The sequence below is a fragment of the Crocuta crocuta genome, unplaced genomic scaffold, assembly GCF_008692635.1.
Source record: "Crocuta crocuta isolate KB4526 unplaced genomic scaffold, BGI_CrCroc_1.0 scaffold580, whole genome shotgun sequence".
In the NCBI taxonomy this organism is placed as follows: Eukaryota; Metazoa; Chordata; class Mammalia; order Carnivora; family Hyaenidae; genus Crocuta; species Crocuta crocuta.
Window position 1 is genome coordinate 1,369,960 of NW_027527940.1, and position 15,649 is coordinate 1,385,608.

General features: G+C 40.4%; 1 protein-coding gene across 1 annotated transcript in view; it reads right to left on the bottom strand.

The window, feature by feature from the left end:
• Window positions 1-4,211, bottom strand: part of NPHP3 (nephrocystin 3) — a 42,870-nt gene extending 38,659 nt beyond the window's left edge. Inside the window, exons 1-3 of the mRNA XM_077752359.1 lie at window positions 4,026-4,211; window positions 2,703-2,876; window positions 364-489 (exon numbers count right to left, since the gene is read on the bottom strand). Of these exons, the coding sequence (XP_077608485.1) occupies window positions 364-489; window positions 2,703-2,876; window positions 4,026-4,211 (486 nt within the window). The remainder of the gene's footprint in view (window positions 1-363; window positions 490-2,702; window positions 2,877-4,025) is intronic.
• Window positions 4,212-15,649: the final 11,438 nt, after the last annotated feature.

A 15,649-nucleotide genomic window follows, 5' to 3' on the forward strand; every position in this document is an offset into this window, starting at 1 on the left:
GTTTTGTAACTGGAACCCACTGGAATTCAGACAGGAGTCCTGTCTGTGGCGTGGGGCTGTCTTGTGCACTGCTGACATTTAGCAAATTTGTCCTCCATCCCCAAATATTTCCAAATGACTTTTCTCCCATATGGAAATACTTCCTCTTCCCCAAGTCCCTACTGCAGTGCTCACTTTTTAATTTTTTCCTTGAAATGATCTCAAGTTTACTAGGTCCATCTTAAAAATGTAAAAAGTGCCCTACTTTAGTTCTTAAAACCTTCAGGATTCATACGTCTATTTATTCATGCAGCATTATAGGAAATTTTAAATACGCTGTTTTTATTCTGTATCACTCTGTGGGTAAAAACATAAGGCATTTACCTTGAATTGCCTTTTTACTTTATCTCTGTCATGTTCAAATGTAGCTGCTCTCTCCATTGCTTGGTATTTTGCTTCTAAAGCACTTTCCTTTTCCCGAAGTATCTTCTGATACGTTTTTTGAAGTGCCTGAAATAACTGAGCTTGTTATTTCTAACAAAACTAGTATTCCTTCCAAATTTTACAATGTCTTACATACATATTACACACATACCTTAGAACTGTAACAATCTACTTCTATTTTACCAGTTATCAAGAACTACATGTTGCCATTTTATTCAAACACATAGTGAATCATGAAAAACATGCAAACATGCTTGAACTGTAGTAAATGAAGACATTTCAACATTAAGCTTTTAATGGAAATTAATGCTTTTTCTTTGAAATACTGTGTCAAACTCTTAATCTTCCCTATGCCAGTTTTCTCATCTGTAAAAGAACAGAAAGTATATAGTTTGTAAGACTTAATTTGAAGGATAATCAATTCTGTGTGACCGTCCACTCCCTGGCTCCATGTCTTTCTCATTTTGCTATCTCCAGAACCCCCTTGGTTCCTGCAACACTGAAGGCCTCCAGAAAGTGTATGACTGAATGGGTTAAATAAATATGGAAGAGTTTTTTTTAATGCCTAGGTATGTGAGAAAGGAATCAAAAGAGTTGCATTAAAAAATGGGCAGGTTAGTTAAGGAATCAGTTTAGACCCTAAGAGAATATTAAAATGCCTAGTGGATTCTACTCAACTTTCAAAACTACTACATAGGTAAAAGGAGGAACCTGAGACTGTGGCATTTGTCAGCCCTTACTGCACTCTGCCCTGGTTGGTCCAGCCTTCTTTTCTACCCCCTTCTCACAGTCATTTCCAATGTGCAGCTTCCATTGGACAATGGCTTCAATGCATGAGATCAGGAATCTGAAATGCATTAAGTCCATTTTGCACATGCAAGCGCATTAAGACTGTCCAGTAGGCAAACTGGTAAGACAACAGATAGACTGCTGGTAAGTAGTTCTTCCCAGATAATAGTCTAATTTTACAACAGCTAGTGGGGAAGGTGGTGACTAGAATACCTAGTTTAGAAGGAAAAAGGCTTTTTAAAAAAATGTTTATTGGGGCGCCTGGGTGGCTTAGTCGGTTAAGCATCCGACTTTCGCTTGGGTCACGATCTCGCTGTTCGTGGGTTCGGTCCCCGCGTCGGGCTCTGTGCTGACTGCCAGCTCAGAGCCTGGAGCCTGTTTCAGTCTGTGACTCCCTCTCTCTCTGACTCTCCCTTGCTCACGCTGTCTCTCTCTCTCCTAGAAATAAATAAAAACACTTAAAAAAATGTTTATTTATTTTTGAGAGGGGGAGCAGAGAGAGGAAGACACAGAAACTGAAGCAGGCTCCAGGCTCCTAGCTGTCATCACAGACCCTGAAGCCAGGCTGGAACTCATGAACCTTGAGATCAGGACCTGAGCCAAAGTTGGCCGCTTACCCAACTGAGCTACCCGGGTGCCCCTGAAAAAGGTTCTTCTTCTCAGAAAAATCAGTCTGAGGTATTTGTTCAGTTTCTACTGTGATGAGCCCAGAAACACTTGGACTGTCTAGAAGTTTCTTCCACAGTTAAAAAAAAAAAAAAAAGTAAAACCACAACCCTTGGAGAGGCCTAAAAACTGATGACACAAAATCTTAAAACTTTGCTGTAGAAAAGCAGCCTTTTGCTTTACATACCATTTTAGTGAGTCAAAATACATCTACTACAGGGAGACCACGCAATAATTGTTTTTCTGAGTAAATTAATCAAGTGCATTACGAGAATTTGACTACACCTAGGGAACGTTTTCAATCACAGCAGTTGGGATAGTGAAAATCAGAAGGTTTCCAGAAAAATTAACCTCAAGATCATTAAAACTCAAGAGCTTCACACGAAGAAACTGTAAGATGTAATTTTTAAGGTGGCGGGGAGTGGACTTAAAACCTGCTAGGGAATTTGAGTTAGCTGCAACATATGTCGCCAAAGTCTGTGTGCCAGTGTGCTCCGAGTTAACCTACTTCCCTAGAGCCCCCTGCAGATTGATATTTGCTGCTTCAGGACACTTTCAGGCTAATTGTTTCAAGGTGTCTGAATGAATGAAGCAGAAATAGAAGAGGGGTGGGGTTAGTTAAGAAATCAGTTTAGACCCCAAGAGAATGTGTCCCTCAAATTAAAATGCAGAGCGGTTCCTGGTCAACTTTCAAAACTACTAGGTTTGTAGGGGGACAGGATGGACGAAGAACGGAGTTACACGTCCAGAGCCCAGCCTGGCCGGGCGCGGGCGTGGGGGGGCCGTCCCGACTGCCCCCGCCGAGCACCCGGGCGGGACGTTACCTGTAGCTCCGCCCGCAGCCGCTTGTTCTCCGTGTCCAGCTTGGCCTCGCGGCGGCCCATAGACAACAACTCCTGATTCTTGCTGACCCGGAAGATCTCGTATTCCTTCTTCAGCCTCTCTNGAGGGGCAGAACGAAATGTGGGCGACCGCGCGTGCGGGACCTGTACTGTACTCTGCGGGAGGGGCTACAGGCGAGCGCGTGCGTGGTTCCTCTCAGCAGGGTCTTCTCGGTTCGAGGCCCCTGACGGGGGCGTGCCTCACAGCTGCCCAGGGTCCCGGGTTGCTGTACCTTCGCGGCTTGCTATTCCTGTCCTGCCGCAGATATCCAGCGCTCCTCTCCGAAGGCAGTTGGGAAATCTGAGAAACGTATTGAGCGCCTGCTGTGTACCTCTCACTCTATATTTCTCAGTATGCAAGTAGTTGGAATGGCCAGCAAGACATAGTACCAGACAAGAAAAAGCTTTTAGACTTTACAGCCTCAGACCACAAGGGACAATCTTTAGACAAGGTGAGGCTTTTTGACTTTTTGTAACAACGGATTTTAGAGGAACTGTGGGGCATATCATCGAATAAAGGGAAAGATACGAGTGTTACAGTGTTTGGGGGCAAGAGTGGGCTTTAGGTGATATGAAACATTTTAGAAGATGGGGGAACTGTTTTAGACTTTAAAGTCAGGGAAGGGGTAGGGGTGACATCTTTTCTCTTACGCTATCTTGTGTTCTTGCCCCTGCTCCTGCGAACTCGGGCTTCTAACCTCTCCAGGTTGGGAGGCCTGGGAGAGAGGACAGGAAAGTATTTGATCCAGACTCCTGTGAACTGGTGGTGCTCTTTGGACTTGGTAAACTGTTAAAGTTGGCCTTTTTTCCTCACAGTTACTTTTATTAAGTTTTTCAAAGACCCCTCTCCCCCTCATAATTAAAAACCTTGACCCAGGCTGGTGTGGCTCTATTCAGGCTGTTGCTCACTCCTTCCCCAGCTGTAAGGAATCCAGTGATACATTAAGCATCCTCTCTGCTGATGTTTGTTCAGATCCAAGGTAATTCACTTGACCCAGAGGCCCACATCTGATCCACAGGTGTTACAGGTTAGGTTTCCTGGGAAGCTAAGTGTGAGATCGTGACACCCATGCAAGATGTTTATTAGGGAGTGTCCTCGTGGGATCAACACCTATGAAAAGGAAGGGAAAGAAGCATGTTTGCGCAGCAGAAGTTGAACTTTACTGCAGTCTCATTGGAGGCCTCAGTCAATCCACAGAGAGTTCTGATGCTGAAATGACCCTACAGAATTGTCTAAAATTGGGGTGCAGGGCTGGGATTTTATACCCTCATACCAACATCAGCTAGCTCTCTCCAGCCAAAGCAATCCCTGTGGGGACTCATGGTTGAGGGCTCTTTGATGGCATCACTTCCAGTGGCTGGAGGAACAAGTCTTTCAGTCATCACATCAACCACAGTAGGAAACACAATCTTTTCCCTGAAGAGCTCTGGGAATGCAGGCCAATTCTCCATCAAAGTAGCAGGTCATCCTTTCTCTTACCCTTTAGATTTTCATCAGGAGGGAATCAGACACCAGGCCATTACGGTTCTTCAAACTCCAGGAGACACATATTAAGTCTTCAGGTTGTCTCCAGAGATTAAGGGAATGATTCCTACCATCCCAGTACCTCAGGAACCCTCTCCCTTTTAAAGCCTCTTCTGATCTCCAACTTCCAATCCTTGTACCCTCAGTGTGGATCAGTGTTTTAAGGATCATTCACTAGGTTTCTGACCACCTCCTCTGAAAAATTCTGCATCTTAATCTTGTACCTTCTTTGGAATGTAGCTCAGTTGAAGACTTCCATTATTATGCTTGCATATAAAATAAAAAGCTATCACGCATCCCCTCTAAACCAGCAACAAACAAACTGCAGTAAACTTCCCACAGCTTGTGGAGAGAATTCTGATTATGCATCCTGGTACTGAGTGCCCCAAGCAGGAGTCTCTCCTTTCCTCACTTCTCATCTATCCAGTGACATCCCTCTACCCACATCACTCTATCCTAGTCGGGCTGATTTTCTTCTCCTTATACCAATAGAATTTCTATTTCCTTTCAGTACTTTCTGCCAACCTCCATCTCTTTCAACATCTACCTTCGTTCCCTCAGAAACTTGCCCTGGGTAGTTCTGCCTTTTGAATTGATCATATCAGTAGTTTCAACTTAGTAAACCTTGCCTCCCATGTGCAAAGTACTGTACTTAACTTTTCCTGACCTTGTTCTCCTTTCATTGTGTCTATCAAGCTTGATTTGTTGTTGTTGTTGTTATGCCATTTGTTGCTTAGATTCATCCCAGCAACCCTTATTGAGCTCCTGCTGCAAACATAATGTAGTACAAATGACTGATGACCCAAAGAGATGTTAAATGTGGCCGAGTTGTCCAAAAGCATGCACATTGTCTCTGCCTTCCTTAATAACCTTTAAATAGTTTTCTGCAGATACCCCAAAACGCAAATCCAAGTTTGCTGAGATCATGGAGACTTTTCTTTTCCCTATATAGTAATTCCTGGCTGCCTTTCTTATCAAGGACACTGTGCATACTGCATGCATACTGACCTTGGATAACTGTTGGTTAATGCCTAAGCCACCTAACTGGGTGAACCCAGAGGTCATCAGATCTAGAGTGCTAACAGATACTCAGCATAATAGTGTGGTTGGTTTTCAACGTATTTCTTAATTGTAAAACATCACAGAATTTAGTCTGATGTTTAGTCTAATTTCCAACATCATATATATATATATATTTTTCTCTTCTTTATGCTGAATTTAACCCACAGATCTCAGTTTGGATTTTGAAAGGATAACTTTGGGGGTGCCTGGGTGGCTCAATTGGTTAAGCATCCTTCTTGTCTGAGGTCACAATCTCACTGTTCATGAGTTCGAACCCCATGTTGGGCTCTGCACTGACAGTTGGGAGCCTGTAGCGTGCTTCGGATTCTGTGTCCCCTCTCTCTCTGCCCCTACCCCCCCAAATATATAAACATTAAAAAAGATTTTTAAGTAATTTAAGCAAGTATAACTTTGAATGCAGACATATGGTGAGGAATAAAGTCTCTGGCAAACAGCTTATGACTAATGAAAGATGGCTACAAATTTTTAAATTATCCTTTCATTGTAAAGTGTGTTTATGACGAGGACAGGCTATACAATTTGTGGGACCCAATGTAAAATGAAAACGTGTTGCCCTTTGTTCAAAAGTTGTAAAGAATTTCAAGATGGCAACAGAGCGTTAAACCACAAGCACAGCGCCCTTTTGTGTTGAGCACTTGGGGTTCTTCACGGGATGCACATCCATGATTCCAGCCTGTTTATGACTCCTCCCCTTGAATCTGGTTGGGCTCTGTGATTGCTTTACCCAGTAGACTATAGCCGAAATGACACTGTGCCAGTTTCTGAGTCCAGGACTTGCGAGAATGGCAGCTTTCACTTCCTGTGTCTAGTAACAGTGTGTCTGAGAGACTTCAGCCACTATGTAAGGAAACCTACTACCTCACCTGAGACTGCTGGACTGGAAAGGTCATGTGTGGACATTCCAGGCAACCATCATGGGAAGTGAAGCCATCTTGGACTCTCTGGACCAGCCTGTTTGCTAGCTGGATACCACTAAGTGACTTTAGTTAACACCACAGGGAGAACAGAAGAATTGCTCAGATGATCTCTACCCAAATTCCTCATCCAACAAAATCATGAGCTATAATAAAATTTTTAGTTGAAGCCACTGAATTTGGGGTAATTTCTTCTCACAGCTGGGAGAAAGATGTCCCCACATTTGGTCAAAGTAGCTTGTAAAATGAATGCTACCAGCTTTTAAGAAATGTGATTTGTAGAATAAATAGCATTTGTGGTGGTTAGTGCGTATTTGGTTCTCAGACTATGAATCTCAGAATCACTTGGGACACTTGTTAAAAATTAAGATCCACTGAATTTTAATTTCTGAGACTGGAGCTTGCAAATTTGCATGTTTCGTTAGCTCCTGGGTGACACTTACGTAATTTAAGATCTCAGAAGCAGTGAAATTGCATAAAAATTGTGGCAAAGGATGACCTACTTCCTTGCTACTCAGAATGTGATCTACGGACAACAGCATCAGCATCACCTTCAAGCTTGTTAGGGTCAGAGCCTCTGGTGCCATCGCAGATGTACTGAATCACATTCTGCAGAGTCAGAAGATCCCCCGGTGATTTGTATATACTTTAAAATTTGAGAAACACTGCTATGGAACAATGATTCTTAACATTGGTTGCACATCACAATCACTTGCAGAACTTAAAAAAAAAAAATACTGCTGCTAGGGCCTCTCCTAAGAACAGTTAGATCAAAATCTCAAGGGGTGGGGATCTGGCCATCATTATTCTTTAAAAGCTCCTCAGAGGATTTTAGTCAGCAGTCAAGGGGAAAACCAGTGGCTTCATCCTCTGCTGGCTCATTATTTCCAACATGTGTGCAATCCCCCTTGGTAACGGTCTTGGCATATGTTTGCATACATCTAGCTTCCTATTGAAGCTTTCTTTCCTTTAATCTCAGTTCATTATAGTGAGTGCACTTGTGATTTTGAGCATATTGATAGTATTGTGCTTCACTTTTGGAAATAGACATGGCATCACAAATGGTCACTATGTCCCCCCCAAAAAATCTGATTGGAAATGCATGGAGTAATGGTGCTTGGAGAGAAAGCAACTTTATGGAAGGAAGGGATTCTAATTTTCATTAAAACCGCCAATCTCTGGGGTGCCTGGGTGGCTCAGTCGGTTGAGCTTCCGACAGCCAGCTCAGAGCCTGGAGCCTGTTGCGGATTCTGTGTCTCCCTCTCTCTGACCCTCCCCTGCTCATGCTTGCGCTCTCTTTCTCTCTCTCTCTCTCTCAGAAATAAATTTAAAAAAAAAAACACTAAAAAAAATTGTAAACCGCCAATCTCTTCCCAGGCCATTTAGTCCCACTCTGTTATACCAAATGAATTCTGATGCCGGAAGTCCCTTGCTACAAAGTCTGTATGTATTACTCTAATTTCAGGAATTAATGAACAATGGGGAACATCTAATCTGATGAAGTATCTGTGATTTAACATTTCTACCATTAGGGGGCAGTATGACTCAGGAAAAATTTGGCCGGTAATTCGTATCTATAAAAAAGAATCCTCATATGAAGGTAACATGTTATTTTTTATTATATATTTATTCTGAAGATAAAATTTTAAAGAATTCAGTCCAAGTGTTGTTTCCAATAGTGATCATCTACATTGCCTTACTTAATTCCCATCATAATAACACTTATCTGGAAATTAGTCCTAAAACAGACAAGAGCATAGTTTGGCAAAGTTTTTTCTATTAAGGACCAGATAGTAAATATTTTACTCTCTGTGGGCCATTCGATCCCTCTCCCAATTACTCAACTGCCATGATAGCATGAAAACAGCCCTACACAGACCTAAGTGAGTGGGCATGTCTACTTTCCAATTCCACTTGGTTTACAAAAACAGATGGCAGGGCACATTTGGCTTGAGGGCTGTAGTTTGCTGACCCCTGAACTAGAGGGGCAATTTTCAAACCTGGATAATTCTCAGAAGTACCTGGGGAGCTTGTTAAAAATGTAGAGTCCTGAACCCCACATCAAATCTACTGAATCAAAATGTCTGTGGCATCTACATTTTTTAAAGTCCCCATGTGACCCTGCAGCAAATACTAATTTAGTAACCATTAGGCCAAAATAAAGTTAACTGCCTTTTTGGGGGGAATTTTAAGGTCCTCCTTGGCATTTTATAATATTTTTAGTATCTGAATGCCTCTGTTGTAAAAGATATAAATGTAGAGTTTAGGCTTAGATTATCTGACAGGTACAATCAAAGCGCATCAGTGAAGATCTCATTTCTATGTAAATGTTTGTATTGTGTGCATGGTTTGGGGGTTGTTTTGTACCACAGCACATGTTAGCCCATCCTGACGGGTAGAGGGGCATACTGAATTAGTTTGAACAGGGAAGGGGAGGAGACTGAAGAAAACGGAAAAAGGAGAAAGAAGAGTTTAGCGAGATGGTGGAATGTTGTGCAGGATCTCCCCAAAACATCCTAAATCTTCAATAAATTTACAAAATTTACAAAAAAGTTGCTGTGATTGAATTTTTTATTTTTTTAAAAAAGAGATTGGGGAAGGGAGGAGTTTTTAATGCCTAGATGAGTACAAAGTTGAAACAAAAGCAACAGAGATAGTGGGCAGGGAAGTTGGGTAAGAATATTTTATGTATGGAGTATCCATTCTTCTTTTTTTTTTAATGTTTTATTTATTCCTGAGAGAGAGAGTCAGCATGAATAGGGGAGGTTCAGAGAGAGAGGGAGACACAGAACCTGAAACAGGCTCCAGGCTCTGAGCTCTGAGCTAGCTGTCAGCACAGAGCCCAGTGTGGGGCTTGAACCCACTAACGGTGAGATCAGAAGCTGAGCAGAAGTCAGACGCTTAACCGACTGAGCCACCCAGGTGCCCCTCCATTCTTCATGATGTGTGTTCTCTGAAGATAGGGTTGCCCTGGGCTTTTTACATTGGACTAAGTAAATATATGGGTTATGTGGAAAGACATGCTCTAAAAAGAGTTGCAATGGGCTTTCTTAAGAATATGATAGCAAATATATTTACTAGTGGTCGTAAACCAGACCACACATTTTGGACACTTATTTAACAAATAAAGCGGTTCTATTTTTCCAGAGCAGAAGCAGCCTCGCAGGTGCAGGAAGCCATTTATTTCTTGCTTGCTGAAAAATGTCCCTTTGTTTCTCAAGTTCAGGGTTGTTCTCCCCACCCCCCCTCCACTCACATTCAGCTATAAAGTTAAATATAACCTTTTTTTTGAAGTTGAATATAACCTTAATTTTTTTTTTAATAGAACCACCCATTTCAAATCTGGCAGCCAACGTCCACTTCAGACTGTCATTAGTGACTGTCACTTCTTACCCACACCCATGATCCACATGGCAGGAAGCAGGCAAGAAGCCAGATTTAATCAGCTCCCACAAAAGAGAAATGAAGTGTTTTCTCTACTGCATAAATCTGAAAAAGGATGTGCCTTTTCTGACTTACGTCAGGAGAGTCAGCTGAGATCTGTAGTTGTAAGAAGAAAACTTTATTTCTTCATAAGTAAGATGTGATAAAAACAGCAGGTTTTAACTTTGAGAGTTTAAAATATAGAAGAGTTTATCTTTTAGATAAGATTTATTCATGGTTATAAAATTTTACTAACTTTCATAATACTGATGGAAGTTTTTATATTTGAGTGATAGCCTCAATCTATAAGTGAGTTGTTTTCTAATGATTAAGTTAATAATCTGATACTTAGTATTTGAGGCATGTTTTCTCAAGGAACAGTGTTAGACAAGGTGGTTATTGTTTCATCTCAGCACACAGAATACTATTTATGGTAAGTACAGAATAAAAATAATTCAGATGCCATTGTAACATGTATTCTATAGCGCCATGCTTTCAGCATGTTAACTCAAATTATCTAAGAACACATCCATTTTTGGGCTGTGAAATCTTAGTTGTCACCCCTGCTCATATTTGTGGCCTTTGGGTTGCCATGAAGAAGATAACTATAGAAAGAAATAATAAAGAGTAGAGTGGAAATAAATGAAATGGAATGGAAAAACAATAGAAAAGAGCAACAAAATGAATGGCTGGCTGGTTTTTGAAAAGATAAACAACATTGAGAAACTAGCTAGACTTGAGAAAAAAAGCAAGACTCAAAGAAAACATAGAGAAACAGCTCCTTGACATTGGTCTTGGCAGTGATTTTTTTTGGATATGACACTAAAATCATAAGCAACAACAACAAAAAATAAAATCACAAGCATCAAATTAAAAAGCTCTGTATAGCAAACACAAAACAAGACCAACAAAATGAAAAGGCAAACATGCACCTGGGTAACTCAGTCATCTAAACATTTGACTTGATTTCAGCTCAGATCATGATCTCACAGTTTGTGAGATTGAGCCCTGAGTTGGGCTCTGCACTGACAGTGTGGAGTCTACTTGGAATTCTCTCTCTCTCTCTCTCTCTCTCTCTGTCTCTCTCTCTCTGTCTCTCTCTCTCTCTCTCTCTCCGTCTCTCCTTTGCCCTCCCTCACTTGTGCATGCTCTTTCTCTCTCAAAATAAATAAATAGACACCCAAGGGAATGAGAGAAAATATTTACAAGCTGTATATCTGATAAGGGGTTAGTATCCAGAATATATAAGGAACTAAATATATGTACATGGAACTTATACAAGTTAATAGCAAAAACATCAAACAATCTAATTTTAAAATGGGCCAAGGACCTGAACAGGTAATTTTCCAAAAATGTACAAATGGTCAATAGGTCACAAAAAAGTATTTAATACCACCAATCATAGAGAAATGCAAATCAAAACCACCATGAGATATCACCTCACACTTGTTAGAATAGCTGTTATTATGAAGATAAGAGGTAATAGGTATTGGCAAGGGTAGGGAGAAAAGGGAAACCTTTTACCCCACTGCTGGTGGCATTATGGAAAATGGTATGGAGTTTCCTCAAAAAATTCATAGAAGTACCAGCAATCCCACTTGTGGGTATATATCTGCAAGAAATGAAATCAACATCTCAAAGAGATATTCTGCACTTTGTGTTCATTGCAGTGTTATTTGTAATAGCCACAACATGGAAACAACCTAAATGGATGGATGCTGGTGGATGAATGAATAAAGAAACTGGTACACATACACTGTGGAATATTATACAGCTTTAAAAAGGAAGTCCTGCCATTTGTGACAACAGAAATGAACCCTGAGGGCATTATACTAAGTGAAATAAACTGGACACAGAAAGACAAATACTGCATGATCTCACTTATACATGGAATGTAAAAAAGTCAAATTCATAGAAGCAGAGAGTAGAATGGCAGATACCTGGGGTAGGGAGGTAGAGGAAATGAGGAGATGTTGCTCAAAGGGAACAAACTTTCAGTTATAAGATGAGTAAATTCTGGGGATCTGATGTACAGCATGTCTAGCACTGTGACTATGGTTAAGAATATTGTATACTTGAAATTTTCTGAGAGTAGATCTTAAATGTTCTTACCACACACACAAAAATGATAACTACCTGAGGTGATGGCTGCGTTAACTAATCTCTTATAGTAGTCATTTCACAATATATACATATATCAGATCATCACATTGTACACCTTGAACTTACACAGTTATTTGTCAGTTATATTTCAATAAATCTGGGAGGGAGGGAAGAGATTCCTCTATATACTCACCCACATAACTAAAGGAAAAAGAAAATAAAAGAGACGATTTCTAAGTGTCAGAAGGATAACAATTTGGAGAAGCTGCAGCTCCCTGTGCTGAGAGTATAAATTAACATAAGCACTCGGAAAATTGTTATAGTATCTCTTAGAGCTGATATCCTAGTCCTAGGCATAATCTTTACAGAAATGCACCAAAGCCACATTCAAGAATGTGAAGAGTAGTATTACTCATGACTACCCAAGTTCCCATCAACAGTAAAATGGACAAATAAACGGTGGTATATGGTCACAAAGGAATACTACCCAATAATGAAATGAATAAATTATGTCAAAAGGCAGTAACATGGTCACATTTCCCGAATGTTGGAAAAAAGAGACAGACACAAAAGAGATGTTTCATCATGTCGTTTCTTGTATGTTCCAAAGCAGGCAAAAGTAATTGATGATGGGAGGGTATAGTAGTTTTCTTTGGCATGAGAGAGAGAGAGAGAGAGAGAGAGAGAGAGAGAGAGGGCTTTTCGGAAGCTGGTTGTGTTCTATCTTCGATCTCTTGATCTGGAAGGCAATAACATGAGTTATTCACTTTATAAAAATTAGCCGAGATTTACACTTAAGATTTGTGTACTATCCTGTATGTCTTCTATATTTTAATAAAGAAAATTCACTCTTAAAAAAAAAAAAGAGGACACCTATAGCCACAGGTCAAAGTGAGCACATTCCATTGGTCTGAAACAGATGCTCCAAGAGGGAGGGGACCTGGAAGAGGGGGGGATGGAACAAGTAGTTTTCATTGTTTAGATTCTAGAAAGATCTTGTGCAAATTATTTGGCTTCTCGCACTTTCATTTCCTCATTTGAAAATGAAGATAATATGCAGCGCCTGGGTGCCTTAGTTGGTTAAGCGTCTGACTTTGGCTCAGGTCTTATTCTCGTGGTCCAAGGGTTTGAGCCCCGCGCCGGGCTCAGTGCTGACAGCTCAGAGCCTGGAGCCTGTTTTGGATTCTGTCTCCCTCTCTCTGCCTCTCCCCATGTGTGCTCTGACTTTCTTGCTCTCAAAAATAAATAAACATAAAAAAATTTTTTTTTAATGAAGATGATAGAAATTCACTTCATAGCAGCTGTGGATAGCCAAATGAGTAGTCTAGAAGTGTTGGAATTAATTATATTTTGCTCCTCAGAGATCCAGAAACACACTACCTAATTTAGCTTCATTCTCTGGTCTAAGTAACTTAGTAGGGTTGCCCTAAAGGAAATTTGACAAGCCTGACAGATATATTTCATTCTCTGAAGCCTATTTGTATTGACAGACCAAGACTCGGCCTCTCTGTGACAGAGAAAACACTGGCATGTCTGCATCCTTACACACACATCACCACTGTCCTAAAAACAGTATCTCCTAAATGCTTTTGTGGCTGTTCCATTTTGAAGCAATCAAATCATTCCAAGAAGGTGGTCTGTTATATTCTGAGGTCAAAAGCAGGACATGCCAGACTTCTTTTTAGCAGCATCTGAGTTGTCTTCCATATATCAGTTTTTCAGATGACAACAGATTCACAATTCAAATTGAACCAAACCAAACCAAAATCCACAAAACACACTCGCCTGAGGATGGCAGAAAGTGTTGTTTTTCATGGTAGAGGAAACAACCAGAAGAGAATACAGTTTTGGTGTTGACACATCATTACTTGGTAGCACAAAATTACAGGGCATAGCCAATAGGGAATAGTTTGCCTAATCATTTCTAATTACCTGTAATTAATGTTTTCTCCACTCCCGTTAGACTCACAGAGTCTCCCCCAAAACTGCATCTTTGGATTTTCTTCCAGTGTATTTGGGTTTTGAGTGGCCCCGTCCTCAGCTACAAGGTCAGCTGCATTCTGTGTACAAGTGACATTTAACTCCACCCTCCCACCCTTGAACTCCTCTCTGTCCATTTTTGCATTGCCTTTTGTCAAATGTACTTCCACTGAACACTTATTTGCAATTCAAATTGTACCTGGGGAAAGCCCATCTTCTAATCTTTTCCAGTGAACGGTAGCAGCCACAGTCTTTTAATTTACAACATTTAATCTTCAAATCAGGCAATTAAGTAACATTTGTGACCCACCAATAAGGTCTCGCCACCTTCACAAAGCCAGTTATGCAAATTTACACGATTCTCAGTCACTAGGAAGTTTCCAGAGATTTAGGTTCACTGCCCTTGCCTTACCCTATGCATCCTACAGATTAATTTTGATCCCTGGTGGTTATCCATAATTTCCCTTTAGAATCGTTTAAAAATACCACAAAAGAAGAAACTTCAGACCCACTTAAAATCCATTCTCGTCTTTCTCCAATATATACTATTTATTATTTAGGATTCTTCACTTTTTCGTTAGAGGATTTTAGATTTTTATGGCATCTTTTTCATCTTTGTGGTTTTAGAGCCACAATAATATTGCCCAGAATAATGGAGCTATGTTTTCACCATAGTAGACCCTCTATCATTAGTCTTTTCCAGTTAATCCCTGAGACTTTCCCAAGCTTTGCCTTAGTGGAAGGAATAATAGGAGGTAGTGAACTATGCCAGGGTTTGAATCCCAACTCTGCCATTTTCTAGCAGTGTGACTCTTGACTTGTCACTGAACCTTTTTTCTGTTAGTCTTTTTTTAAAAAATCTTAATAATAAAATGAAGTTGCTTCATAGACTGGCTGTAAGAATTAAATCTGGTTTCACGGTGGTGACCAAGCATTATCTAGCATGCTCCCTTGCTCAGTCAATAGCTCCTTTTCCCTTCACCTGCTCACCCCCCTTGCATTTGGGAACTAAATGAATCAATTTCCTAAAAGAATTAAAGGGTTGAAGTTCAGACAGAAGTAGGCTCTGACATTATATGCATCACTAATAAAAAACAACAAACATGTAATTGTCACCCCATGCAATTCATTTATAAAGAAACCTTAGCACTGTGGAATACCACCCACACACCATACATGCAAAAGGAGGAAAGTGGTGTCCCCCAAAGTCCTTGCACTTTCCATGGCCAACATTCACTTGACTCACAGGAAAGCATCTAGAGTCTCTATGAAAAGCCTATGTATTATTATGTTGCATATTGATTTCCAATTTTATTTATTTATTTATTTATTTATTCACATTCAAGCTAGTTAGCATATAGTGCAATGATGATTTCAGGAGAAGATTCTAGTGATTCATCCCCTATGTATACCACCCAGTGTTCATACCAACAAATGTCTTCCTTAATGCTTTTTACCCATTTAGCCCATCTCCCCACCAACAACCCTTCCAGCAACCCTCAGTTTGTTCTCTGTACGTAAGAGTCTCTTATGTTTTGTCCCCCTCCTTGTTTTTATATTATTTTTGCTTCCCTTCCCTTATGTTCATCTGTTTTTATCTTAAATTCCACATATGATGAAGTCATGTGATATTTGTCTTTCACTGACTGACTAATTTCGCTTAGTGTAATACCCTCTAGTTCCATCCATGTTGTTGAAAATGGCAAAAGATTTAATTCTTTTTGATTGCAAAGTAATACTCCGTTGTATACATACCACATCTTTACCCATTTATCTGTCAATGGACATTTGGTGCTCTTTCCATACTTTTGCTATTGTCAATAGTGCTGCTATAAACATTGGGGTGCATGTGCCCTTCAAAA